The 13,815-nt window shown below is 43.8% G+C and overlaps 2 protein-coding genes across 2 annotated transcripts; both read left to right on the top strand.

Annotated features, from left to right (window-relative positions):
• Window positions 1-1,285: 1,285 nt before the first annotated feature.
• LOC124262805 (PE-PGRS family protein PE_PGRS16-like) lies at window positions 1,286-2,716 on the top strand. Its single transcript, XM_046697353.1, has one exon. It carries the CDS (start codon window positions 1,286-1,288, stop codon window positions 2,714-2,716), a length of 1,431 nt encoding a protein of 476 aa, XP_046553309.1.
• Window positions 2,717-5,655: 2,939 nt separating this feature from the next.
• LOC124262808 (uncharacterized protein DDB_G0290685-like) lies at window positions 5,656-10,472 on the top strand. The gene is made up of 3 exons (XM_046697358.1): window positions 5,656-5,733; window positions 7,842-7,922; window positions 9,168-10,472. The coding sequence occupies exons 2-3, from the start codon at window positions 7,847-7,849 to the stop codon at window positions 10,361-10,363; spliced, it is 1,272 nt and encodes a 423-aa protein (XP_046553314.1). The 5' UTR covers window positions 5,656-5,733; window positions 7,842-7,846; the 3' UTR covers window positions 10,364-10,472.
• The last annotated feature ends 3,343 nt before the right edge of the window (window positions 10,473-13,815 follow it).

The raw sequence follows: 13,815 nt of genomic DNA, 5'->3' as shown, positions 1-13,815 counted from the left end.
ACACACTGTTTCTGGTAAAGGAATGGAGCAGGATCAAGGAGAGAATGTCAAGGGTGGCGGAGATGTCCCAAGGAAAAGACAAGGTGGAGATGGGACTGCCGGTGATGTCTCAGGGAGTATTCAAGGAAATGGAGTGACTGAAGGTGATCTCTTCAGGACTAATCAAGAAAATATTCAAGGTGGAGATGCTGTCGGAGGAGTTTCAAGGAATAAACAAAGATATGCAGAGACAGACGGAGGTGACTCAAGGAGGCATGAAGGTGGAGATGCTGTCGGAGGGCTCTCAAGGAATAAACAAGGATATGCAGAGACAGACGGAGGTGACTCAAGGAGGTATGAAGGTGGAGATGCTGTCGGAGGGCTCTCAAGGAATAAACAAGGATATGCAGAGACAGACGGAGGTGACTCAAGGAGGTATGAAGGTGGAGATGCTGTCGGAGGGCTCTCAAGGAATATACAAGGATATGCAGAGACAGACGGAGGTGACTCAAGGAGGCATGAAGGTGGATATGCTGTCGGAGGGCTCTCAAGGAATAAACAAGGATATGCAGAGACAGACGGAGGTGACTCAAGGAGGTATGAAGGTGGAGATGCTGTCGGAGGGCTCTCAAGGAATAAACAAGGATATGCAGAGACAGACGGAGGTGACTCAAGGAGGTATGAAGGTGGAGATGCTGTCGGAGGGCTCTCAAGGAATAAACAAGGATATGCAGAGACAGACGGAGGTGACTCAAGGAGGTATGAAGGTGGAGATGCTGTCGGGGGGCTCTCAAGGAATAAACAAGGATATGCAGAGACAGACGGAGGTGACTCAAGGAGGTATGAAGGTGGAGATGCTGTCGGGGGGCTCTCAAGGAATAAACAAGGATATGCAGAGACAGACGGAGGTGACTCAAGGAGGTATGAAGGTGGAAATGCTGTCGGAGGACTCTCAAGGAATGAACAAGGATATGCAGAGACAGACGGCGGAGTCTCAGGAAGTCATCAAGGTGTCGATGATGTCTCGGGTAGTTTTCAAGGAAATGGAGGTGCTGTCGACGGTATCGCAGGGAATGTTGGAGAAGGTGGAGGAGCAGCTGCAGAAGGTAGATTCACAGGTCATGGAGGTCAAGGAGGTGGACATGACAAGCATCAATCAATACGTGGTTCCAGATGGCACCACAGGATGCACGGAGGACGAGGTAGAGGAGCACATGACCAGAATCGGAGGACACACGGTTGGGGAGGTACAGGGGAAGATGTTGAAGGTGGCATGGGTCACGCCAGCCGAGTAACTGGGAAAAGGATGCACGCAAGAAGACGCCATTTTGGGGGAAGAGGAATAGATGGAGAAAGTGTTCAAGGTGGAGATGCTGGTACAATGAGAGATTTTGAAGGCAATATGGGTCATGCTGGCAGAGTGACTGGACAATGGAAGCACGGTAGAAGACGCCATTTTGGGGGAAGAGGTGGAGGTGGTATAGATGGAGAAAGTGTTCAAGGTGGAGATGCTGTCGGGGGAGGTACAAGGAATAGACAAGGATCTGAAGAGACAGACGGCGGTGTCTCAGGAAGTCATCAAGGTGTCGGTGTAGTCTCGGGTAGTTTTCAAGGAAATGGAGGCGCTGTCGATGATATCGAAGGGAGAGAGGGAAGAGGTGTAGGAGCATCTGCAGAAGGTAGATTCACAGGTCATGGAGGCCAAGGACGTGCACGTGGCAAACATCAATCAATACGTGGTTCCAGAAGGCACCGCAGGATGCACGGAGGACGAGGTAGAGGTGGCATGGGTCACTCCGGCCGAGTAACTGGGCAAAGGAAGCACGTTAGAAGACGCCATTTTGGGGGAAGAGGTGGACGAGGAATAGACGGAGGTGTTCAAGGTGGTGATGCTGTCGGGGGAGACTCAAGGAATAAACAAGGATCTGAAGAGACAGACAACGGTGTCTCAGGAAGTCATCAAGGTGTCGGTGATGTCTTGGGTAGTTTGCAAGGAAATGGAGACGCGGTCCACGGTATCGCAGGGAAAGTTGGAGAAGGTGCAGGAGCAGCTGCAGAAGGTAGATTCGCAGATCATGGAGTACAAGGACGTGCACGTCACAAACATCAATCAAAACGCGGTTCCAGGCGGCACCACGGGATGCACGGAGGACGAGGTAGAGGAACACATGGCCAGAATCGGAGGGCGCACGGTTGGGGAGGTACAGGAAACGATGTTGAAGGTGACATGAGTCACGCCGGCCGGAAAAATGGGCAAAGGAAGCACGCAAGAAGACGCCTTTTTGGGGGAAGAGGTGGAAGAGGAATAGATGGAGAAAGTAGCAGAAGAAATGAAGGAAGCGTGGATAATGGAGGCGATTATGAAGGTTATGTAGATTATGGCAATGGAGGAAGAAAGGGGGAGCAAGGTGAAGGACGACACGCCGGAGGGAGAAGCGTAGCAGAAGGGGATGGAGCAGACATGGTTGATGAAAATAGTTATGAGAATAACGTGAAGTTTGGCGGTGGAGGAAGAAGGGGGAGGGGAAGAGTCATGGATACTGATGACGATAAGAATTTTGATAAAGGCAATGGTGGAGAAGAAATGGACATGATAAATAGTAGAGGAAGACACGATGGAAGAGTCGGAGGACGAGGGACACACGATAGTAAAGGTGGTGTGAGAGGTGAAAGCGTGGAGTTTACCCATCGTGATGGAGAAGGTGGTCTGGGAAGAAGAGGTGGGAGAAGAGGCTAAACGAAAATGTATTGATAAAAACAGACAGGGAATGATAGACAGCAAGGACGGTTTCACCAAAACAATTACAGTACAATACAGTACAATACCTTGCACAGCTGGCCAAACAGCCAATGTTTAAGTTTCTTCTCAAACCTGTATCGTCAGTTACATCTTAATAACATTAAATTCTGCTACATCTGAAACTTATTGTTTGTTTATGTTTACATATTATAGTCTCGCCTCTGAATAATATATACTATTCACCCTTTGCTAAGGATCACAAAAATTCGCAACTTTACTTAAACGTAGGTTTATAATTTGAAATTGTATCCATTTAAAACTGGATAAATAATGATATGGTAACACATCTTCAGGAATACAGCCACTTTAAGCTAACCGTATACACTAGATACATAAGTAACCATAAAAATGGTTTTCATGGCACCAATCAACCATTTTGCAAATCATGGCACGGGTCTTTGATAAGTACACATGCTTACAATGGGCTTAGATATTTAAACCACATTTGACCCCAATCACAGTTTTCTGTTGAATCAATGATTTGATCCTTAGCAAAGTGTGAATAGTATAGTAAGGCAATTCTATTATTGAAAGTTACAGTACGTGTTGAGGTATTGTCATATTAGTTAACGGTTAACCTGCACTGTTCTCAACGCGTTCACCGGGTACCTGCAGTGTTGTCAAGAATCTGCAACGGGTACCTGCAGTGTTTTCGACACCCAGTTACGGGTACCTGCAGTGTTTTCGAGCTCTTCTGCGGTACCTTCACTACAGTCAACTCCTGTAACGAGTAGCTGCAATCCAGTTCACTCATGTAACGAGTAGCTTCAATCCAGTCCACTCCTGTAACGAGTAGCTGCAATCCAGTCCACTCCTGTAACGTGTAGCTGCAATCCAGTTCACTCCTGTAACGTGTAGCTGCAATTCAGTCCACTCATGTAACGTGTAGCTGCAATCCAGTTCTCTCCTGTAACGAGTAGCTGCAATCCAGTCCACTCCTGTAACGTGTAGCTGCAATCCAGTTCACTCCTGTAACGTTTAGCTGCAATCCAGTCCACTCCTGTAACGTGTAGTTGCAATCCAGTTCACTCCTGTAACGTGTAGCTTCAATTCAGTCCACTCCTGTAACGTGTAGCTGCAATCCAGTCCACTCCTATAACGTGTAGCTGCAATCCAGTCCACTCCTGTAACGTGTAGCTGCAATCCAGTCCACTCCTGTAACGAGTAGCTGCAATCCAGTCCACTCCTGTAACGTGTAGCTGCAATCCAGTTCACTCCTGTAACGTGTAGCTGCAATTCAGTCCACTCATGTAACGTGTAGCTGCAATCCAGTTCTCTCCTGTAACGAGTAGCTGCAATCCAGTCCACTCCTGTAACGTGTAGCTGCAATCCAGTTCACTCCTGTAACGTTTAGCTGCAATCCAGTCCATCTAACCTGTACCTGCGTGTAGTTGCAATCCAGTTCACTCCTGTAACGTGTAGCTTCAATTCAGTCCACTCCTGTAACGTGTAGCTGCAATCCAGTCCACTCCTATAACGTGTAGCTGCAATCCAGTCCACTCCTGTAACGTGTAGCTGCAATCCAGTCCACTCCTGTAACGTGTAGCTGCAATCCAGTCCACTCCTGTAACGTGTAGCTGCAATCCAGTCCACTCCTGTAACGTGTAGCTGCAATCCAGTCCACTCCTGTAACGCCTTAGCGGTACCCGAGGTCTAGTCAGCATGTTCAGCGGGTATCTGCTGGGTTTTCTCGACTCTATAACGGGTACCCATGGGGCTGTCGACACCCTGTTACAAGTACCTGCAGTGTTGTCAACAATCTGTAACGTGCATCTGCTGTGTTGTCAGCAATCTGTAACGGGTACCTGCAGTGTTGTCAACAATCTGTAATGGGTACCTGTAGTGTTGTCAATAATCTGTAATGGGTACCTGCAGTGTTGTCAACGATCTGTAACGGGTATCTGCAGTGTTGTCAACAATCTGTAACGGGTACCTGCAGTGTTGTCAACAATCTGTTACATGTATCTGCAGTGTTGTCAGCAATCTGTGACGGGTACCTGCAGTGTTGTCAACAATCTGTGACAGGTATCTGCAGTGTTGTCAACAGTATGTAACGGGTACCTGCAGTGTTGTCAGCAATCTGTAACGGGTACGTGCAGTGTTGTAAGCAATCTGTAACGGGTACCTGCAGTGTTGTCAACAATCTGTGACAGGTATCTGCAGTGTTGTCAACAGTCTGTAACGGGTACCTGCAGTGTTGTCAATAATCTCTAACAGGTACCTGCAGTGTTGTCAGCAATCTGAAACGGGTACCTGCAGTGTTTTCGACACCAATAAACTGGTACCTGCAGTGTTTTCGACACCCAGAAACGGGTACCTGCAATGTTTTCGACACCCAGAAACTGGTACCTGCAGTGTTTTCGACACCCAGTAAAGGGTACCTGCAGTGTATTGACACCCAGACACCCAGTTACGGGTTGCAATGTATTGACACCCAGTAACGGGTACCTGTTATATTGTCATGATGTAATTATCGTATTGATATATAGTCCAGTTCTTCGTTCATCCTGTTCTGTTAATTGGAATATGCAGTGTCTACTGTGCACCAAACCCCGATAATGGATTCATCTTAAAGCCTGTGAACTTTCAGTATGTCTTGCACCCCTCTGCCCTAAACCCCAGAGATTATCCCTATTCTACCCACTAAGACGTACGGGTGGACATCCCCCGATGACGAAAGACAGATGTCACTCAGCTGACCGGAAACATATTATTGTGGTTCCACACCAACGTGAAACTGATTCTTTAACCTCTTTGACAATCGTTCACCTGGTTTTAAAATGTCTTTCGATCGCCGTTGTCATGGAAACTAAAGACTGAATAAATTTTGAATGAAGCATTGACGTTTTGCAACAGTTGACACTGATGTTGGCGAAGCCGCGCCGTACACGTCGACATAGACGTCAGACGTATTTTATCCGGACAACACATTTCAGGAAGCGCTGATCTACTAGGTAAGTGGTAACTGTCTTGTTTTGTTTATCTTGTATGTGTGTATTTATACATCTTTATAAATCTTATATCTCTTGAAGATATTTTTCCACATTTGTGTTCTTCAGTACACATATAATATAATGTGCATAATTACTATGCATGGTTATCAAGGTAAGACAAGATGTCAAAGCTTTTAGATAACTATATCTTTTATCCACTGTTACGAACACATAAACAGTGAGATCCCATTTGTTCCGAAATCGACAGTCTGCTGGGAATGTGATGTACCAATTACATTGATACATAATTATCAAAAAAACATAAATTTTGAATCGTTTTAATCCGGTGATTTTACAGTTTCCATCACCATTGTGTTTGGACCCTGTTGATTACCATTTGAACATTTCAAAAATACTGCGTAGAAAATGTTTCTAGAAATTGTTCAGCTGAACCAGAATATTTTCGAACACCCACCATGGTACATACACATATCTCTTTAAATATTAACGTAGGTATGTGCTACAAATGTTATCCCATGGCAGTGGTTTGAATGACAATGGTAAACTATCAATTATTATTTTACAAAAGTTTGACTTGACATTAGGATGAAGTTAGAAAAGATCTGATACATGAATAATTTAAGACTAAAAACATTTATACTGCGATGAAAGATTTATCTATGCCTCGTGACCTTACAGGTATTACATTGCAAAGTCGGTGTGAGTCAGTCTCTTCAGACAGCAATTCTACATTAGGAATGGCTGCAAGGTGATTTGAAATTCAAACGCAAGCGTCGATAAAAGAAGATAAAATCAGTGCATTACCAAACACGATCAACGAATAATCATAACAAAAAATAACTTTGGTTCCCCTTGGATCAAGGATCTTACAACCAAGTATTTCCTTTCAGAGAAAAAAGCCAAAACAATACCTGAGTGAAAGCCAACATTAAATGGAGCACTTGTCCTAAAGTCAGTCGGTATATGTTATATTTAAGCCAACGAGAATCGGAAGTCTTTGTTGAAACTTTAAAACTACAAAGCTGAAAGTGAAAGGATTCTTGCTGTATCATATCGTAGTTTCGTTGTATGTCATGCAATCAAAAGGAATCCCATTAAAAGGTGAACAGCAACCTGATCCCCACACAACCGTGAAGATCCGGGTTAGAGTTGGTCTTCAGCAACCTTCAGCAACTCATGAATTGGTCTTCAGCAACCAAAGAGGCCGCTAACGGGGTCGGGTGTTCAGGCTCGCTGACTTGGTTGACACATGTCATCGTATGCCAATTGCGTAGATCGATGCTCATACTGTTGATCACTGGACTGTCTGGTCCAGACTCGACCACCGCTATATAACTGGAATATTGCTGAGGGCGGCGTAAGACACCAACCAACCAACCAACCAGTCCTTTGTTTTTCAAGACATTCCGAATAACTCTACGCTAGAAACAATAGTATGCCATATGTAGTACACATAACATAGATCCGTGACGGTCTGGGTTAGAATTCATCTTCAGCAACCCGTGCTTGTCGTAAGAGGCGACTAACGGGATCGGGTGGTCAGGCTCGCTGACTTGCATTGGTTGACACATGTCATCGGTTCCTAATTGCGCAGATCGATGCTCATGCTGTTGATCACTGGATTGTCTGGTCCATCTGATTATTTACAGACCGCTGCCATATAGCTGGAATATTGCTGAGTGCGGCGTAAAACTCAACTCACTCACTCACTCGCACATATATGGTGGCTGATTAGGGCCATCGCTTTCTCGCCTTAAAATTCGCGACATAACATATGGAGGTTCATGTATTGAACTGTAGACAACAGAATTTTGCGCCTAAGCCCAAAGCAATTTCACTCAATATAATGAAAAACAGTCAAACACCTTTGTGTCGAACTTCCATGTGTCGAACGTACACTCAAAATAATACATGGTCCCTGCGTATTTCTTATTTAATTCGATATTTTCGGTTGTGTCGAATCTCGAATATCTCGAAGCATGTACGTAGGTGCCTTTAACTTCGACACAACCGTGTGACACTGTATTAATGTTCAGTCCTCCGCGTTACGATCAACAGATAACGTCATTAATTAGAATTCAATCCAAATTGTTTTCCTTTTCTTCCAGACAGCATGGGCGGATTATCGGTATGTTCCGCCATCTTGGTATTCTTTGTGATCACCACCGAGCAGAAGCCTATGACACCAGGTAAACCCTGTCATTGTTGTTTATGCTGTTGTTATACACCGAAACACTGTTGTGTCGAACATAGATGAGTCGAACTTACATTTGTCTCGAAGTAGAAACTGGTCCCTACGTATTCCTTTTAGTCATGTATCGAACTACGGATAAGTCGAAGAATTTACGTAATTCCATTCAACTTCCACACAACTTTATTGAAATAAACTTACTCTTTCTGGCCCTTTTATTGCAAAGCGTACTTTTATCGTAAGTATTAACATGTTTCAGTCGTGTTTAATACATAGATATTAATGCTAGGGATATTTACTATTCACCATCGCCATGGCGAAAGATACAAAACAAATACTATGTATGAAAAATACATTTGAACTTTCTTGACAAACATAATGGTCATGCATATCACGTGATCAGAAAAGATTGAAATTTTCAGTCGGGTATTTTTTAACAATAATCTTTGACGTCGTAAGGCCAGATGAACAGATAGCCTCAAAATAATCCTCTGTGTAGATTTGTGTTACTGAGTATTTGATCCTGGAAAATGTATTGCATGTGGAACGATAGTGTTATCCAGTATAAAATGGGAAAAGCGAGTTAGACAATCCGTGATTTTTGTTTCTCAACTCAAGCCTTATTTAGCAAGAGATCGGACAAGCGAAAAAGTATAAATTGAATGAAAAATAACAGAAAGAATGAAATTCACGTAAAGTGTAACTAATTTTTATGAAATTTTACAATTTAGGTCAAGTGGAAAAATATATCAATATTTAAAATGTAAATGGAGTCGCTTGGCTACGGAAATTTAAAACAAAATAAGATAATAAGATCAAGCTGACCTGGGTCTTTTCTGTGTAATAGTATTTGTTTTATCCCATCGGGGAAATGTGGGATAGAAATATTTTGATATCATGTTACGTGTGAATGAGTGAGTTTAGTTTTACGCCACAATTAGAAACATTCCACCTTTAATGGCGGCGGTCTGTAAATAATCGAGTCCGGACCAGACAATCCTGTGATCAGCTTCATGAGCATCGATCTGCGCTGTTGGTTCAGTTATAAGTCGCTTGTTCAGTTTTACGCCGATATTCCAGCAATATCACGGCGGGGGATACCAGAAATGGGATTCACACATTGTACCCATTTAGGGAATCGAACCCGGGTCTTCGGCGTGACGAGCGAACACTTTGACCACAGGGGTAACCCATCGCCCCACGAGGTTACGGAAGTATCACTGTGAACCTGTGTCTGTTGTAGGAGAACACTGCCAGTACAAAGAGGGACCCTGGGGAGCCTGTGATGAGACGACGGGGACGCGCACCGTACATCTGACACTCTCCACAGGAGGCGAGGAGTGTCCAGAAAAGACCACCAGACAGGAGACCTGTGCCTCTCCCACCCCACCGCCACGCCCTGATGAGATGCAGATCAAACGCCCCAGGGGCCACGTCAGAAAACGACCAGGGAGGAACAAGCAACGGCATCTTAAAAAGGCCCCCTACCCACGTGACGTTCTGGATGATGAGGAGAGCATTGGTGCTGGGAGAAGAATAGGGATAAACAGCTTCGGAGAAGAGGATGACATGGACACAGACCTTAATTCTCAGAGGAAGATGGCACACGGGGAGAAGAGGCATGTCAGGAGAAAGAGAAGTGCCGATGCTGATGGTGCCGATGAGGGAGACGCAAACGGTGCTTCTGAAGGAGCCGACGCAGACGACGAGGAGGAACGTGGCCATGGTGATGTAGGAGGTGATGAATACGGTGACAAGGAAGGAAGCGATGACTATAGTTACGATGAAGAAAGCGACTATTATGATGGCGATGAAGATGACGATGATTACGATGATGATAAAATGTTCGACGATTACGACGATGAGGAAGATGACGATGAATACGATGGCGATTACGATGAGGATTTTAGAGACGATGACTACGGTCATGAGGAAGACGATGAATACGGTGATGAGGAAAAACTCGATGATTACGACGATGATGAACGCAACGATAATTACGGTGACGAGAAAGAAGACGATGAATACAATGACGAGAAAGGAGGCAATGAATACAATGACGAGAAAGGAGGCGATGAATACGGTGATGAGAAGGAAGGCGATGATGACGGTGACGAGAAAGGCGATGAATACGGTGACGAGAAAGGAAGTGATGATTACGATGATGAGAAAGAAGGCGATGAATACGATGACGAGAAAGGAGGCGATGGATACGGTGACGAGAAAGGAGGCGATGGATACGGTGACGAGAAAGGAGGCGATGGATACGGTGACGAGAAACGAGGCGATGAATACGATGACGAGAAAGGAGGCGAGATTTACGATGGTGATGTTATCGCCAATCACAACGATAGTGATGACGGAGGCGATGCTGGTAATGGGGGTGCAGAGCAGTATGGTGGCAAGGAAAAGGGCGATAAAAGAGGCGAATATTACTAGAAGATGATGATGATAATGATGGAGATGTAACAAGGACGGTATATGTGGTAAAGAGATTTGTTTGTTGTATTTGGGCAAAGAGGTTAATAAACGTAAGAAACAGAGGCGAAAAAAACGGAGGGCAGTCTGTCGTGAATTTGAATAGTACTTGATGAGTGAGTGAGTGAGTATGGTTTAACGCCGCTTCTAGCAATATTTCAGCAATATCACGGCGGGGAACACCAGAAATGGGGTTCATACATTGTACCCATGTGGAGAATCGAACACGGATCATCAGCGTGACGAGTGGACGCTTTAACCACTAGGCTATCCCACCGCCCGGAGTGAGTGGGTGGGGCTTGAGTGAGTGAGTCAATCAGTCAATATGGGTTTACGCCGCTTTTAGCAATATTCCAGCAATATCACTGAGGAAGGGTTCACCCATTGTGGAATCGAATCCGAGTCTTTGTGACGAGCAAAGGTTTCATGCTGATATTATATTCCAGTGCATCTAACGCCGACTTTAATTTTAATTATGAGATCCACAAATAGGCCATAATAAATATCGCTCAGTGCGATTTTCTTCTGGAATTATTGACGAACTACAACGGATATGCAATTAGAACAAAACCAAAGAAACGTTATCCTTGACCACTATAGAGTTACGTCCCTTAGAGATAAAACTGTTTTTCCGACGGAGAATGACCGTAGTGTCCTACTCTGGCCACACTGTCGCCGTGGCAGCTGTTGCGATGACGCGGCAAGTTGCCACTGTGTCTTCTGTTGTGGTACATTCGGACAAATGTCATTCATTACAAGGCTTAAATAAAACTAAAACTAGTCAAGTATTAACATGTACAGACTTTTAAGCCAAATGTGACCTAATAGGATGTGTCACAAAAGCTCTTACTAACTTGTAGATGCCGGTCAGTCGTCGGTGTGGGTGTTCATGGGCTGTCCACCTCACCACCTTATGGAGCACTTGCGGTTTCCTGCTGGTCCTTGGGGAGGATATAAGGGACCGTTCATAATTTATGGCTTAGGGGATGATGATGATTATGATTGTAAAAAGGAGGGGAGGGGGTGTCTCCCATTGTGTTCTGGGGAGGTAGGGGGTCATCAAGTTTGTACATAAGGATAGTAAAGGATTATGCTTAACAATTATAGCAAGGGGGAGGGGGGGCTCATTGTACATGACATGCAGGGGTCACTTACTTTGTACTTAATTTTAGGGGGCGTCAGTCACAGTGTACATGCTACCCCATAAAATTCATCATCACCCCCTACCCATAAATCATGAGCTGAAGCCGCTAGAATGTTAACAGTCATTTGACTTATCCCACCGGGTACCCATTCACTATAGGGTTAACAAAGGCAATTTATGAAGCAATTTATGAAAAATCTTACTTGCCTTGTGTGAGACCAAATATTTCCGTGGGCGGACTATTGTTATCCTTTATTAAAATGTTTCCATTGGAATATATTTCAAATACGGTATTCATTTGCGTTATTTGCTGTTTTTAAGGAGGAGTTAATCGCAATTAAGTGTACTAGCCCCTTCATAATTATAAGGAATCTCTGCCTGTGTTTTGTATTCTTTCAAATTTGATATCACATTCTCTACATTCCAATAAGTAAATATTACTTAATGGTGTTTAACAGTTCTTTTTGTTCTTAGGCGCGGTGGGGTAGCCTAGTGGTTGAAGCGTTCGCTCGTCACGCCGAAGACCCGGGTTCGATTCCCCAATTGGACACAATGTGTGAAGCCCATTTCTGGTGTCCCCCCGCCGTGATATTGATGGAATATTGCTAAAATCGGCGTAAAACCAAACCAACTCACTCACAGAAACAGGCCGTTTAAAGGGATTCGTTAATGTGACCATTTTGCATATAGCAGAATCTGGTTGTAACGAACACTGATATATAGTACTAATAAGAACGAATGTCTCGAATGATTCACTGTATTATCATATACGATTCACACAAATGTTAATTATGAATGACGAATTTACGGATATAGCAAACGGAGTTACACCAAAGACGCAACTAATATTTTTTCCTTTAAAAATAACATGTGTAAAAGCTAATATAAGCCTTTGATGTTCCTGTGAAAATGCAAGTCATTCTGATAAGATAAAACAAAGCAAAGCTGTGACATAGCGGTGACCCTTTGTAATGTGTCGATTGAAGTAAACTGCCGTTATAACAAGCGCAAAGGACCACAAATTGGTTTCTCATAATCGTAGTTCGTTATAATCGTAGCTCGGTATACTCAGTTCGACTAAAGCATACAGCTAGCGGTCGGGACAAAAACATCGTTATATCCGCCTTTTTGTTATAAAGGTGTTCGTTATAACTGTACGTAACCTAATGTGTATCAAACGCACCTGAATCACACATACAAACATTTGTATAGCGCCGATATCCAGTACAACTGCGATCAAACACCGCTGTGTCGAACTTCGATGTATCGAACTGAGGTTGTCTCGAAGTAAAGTCTGCGTATTCCTTACTTAGTCATCATTCTGTGGTTGTGTAGAACCTCAGATAACTCGAAGTCATCATTCTGTGGTTGTGTACAACCTCGGATAACTCGAAGTCAACATTATGTGGTTGTGTAGAACCTCGGATAACTCGAAGTCATCATTCTGTGTAGAACATCGGATAACTCGAAGTCATCATTATGTGGTTGTGCAGAACCTCGGATAACTCGAACTATTTATGCAGATGCCTCCAAGTTCGACACAACGGTGTTTGACTGCATCTGTATAAATACCACTGTTTGCGACGCAACGCTGGTAGCAAGGCTTCGGGTCAAGGTCAAGGTCAAAACAAAGCGGGTCCCGGAAAATATTTTACGACCGTCAATGAATAAGATATTAGGCATATCGACAATCTAGCTCGACACAGGATAAAATACGAAGCAATATACAAAGTACATGGACAATATTCTACTGATATAGGCAATTTGACAAATTCTAGTGCAAGGCTTGCAAAGAAAACCCTGAACGTGTTTTACAGTGAAACGTTAAAGACGCACACATCAGTGAGCGAGCGAGTGAGTGAGCGAGCGAGCTTAAGGATACTATAAACAGTTTTTCGTGTGCAGACAATCCAGTGATCAACAGCATGAGCATCGATCTACGCATTTGGGGTACGGTGACATGTGTCAACCAATATTGAAGAACTTTATAGATAACTTCTTTTAATATTATCCATAAAGTTTGTCAATATTGTACTTCCCAACTTCTAAAGTGTCCGTGAGCCTGACCAACCCAACCCGTTTTTGTCACATTCATTAATCATATGTCTCCGAAGTGACCCGATCGGCACTATAAATGTATTCGAAGACAATTATCAAATGTTCTAAATTTAAAAAATGTCATAAATGTGTTATACAGCCAGCGAAAAACAGATTGCGGCCGTCTCTCTCTTACTACATAGCTGAGATTGCAGATGAGAAAATCAAAAAA

The sequence above is a fragment of the Haliotis rubra genome, unplaced genomic scaffold (assembly GCF_003918875.1).
Source record: "Haliotis rubra isolate DU_JTF1 unplaced genomic scaffold, ASM391887v1 Scf857, whole genome shotgun sequence".
Lineage (NCBI taxonomy): Eukaryota > Metazoa > Mollusca > Gastropoda > Lepetellida > Haliotidae > Haliotis > Haliotis rubra.
This window is presented reverse-complemented; position numbering and strand designations above follow the sequence as displayed.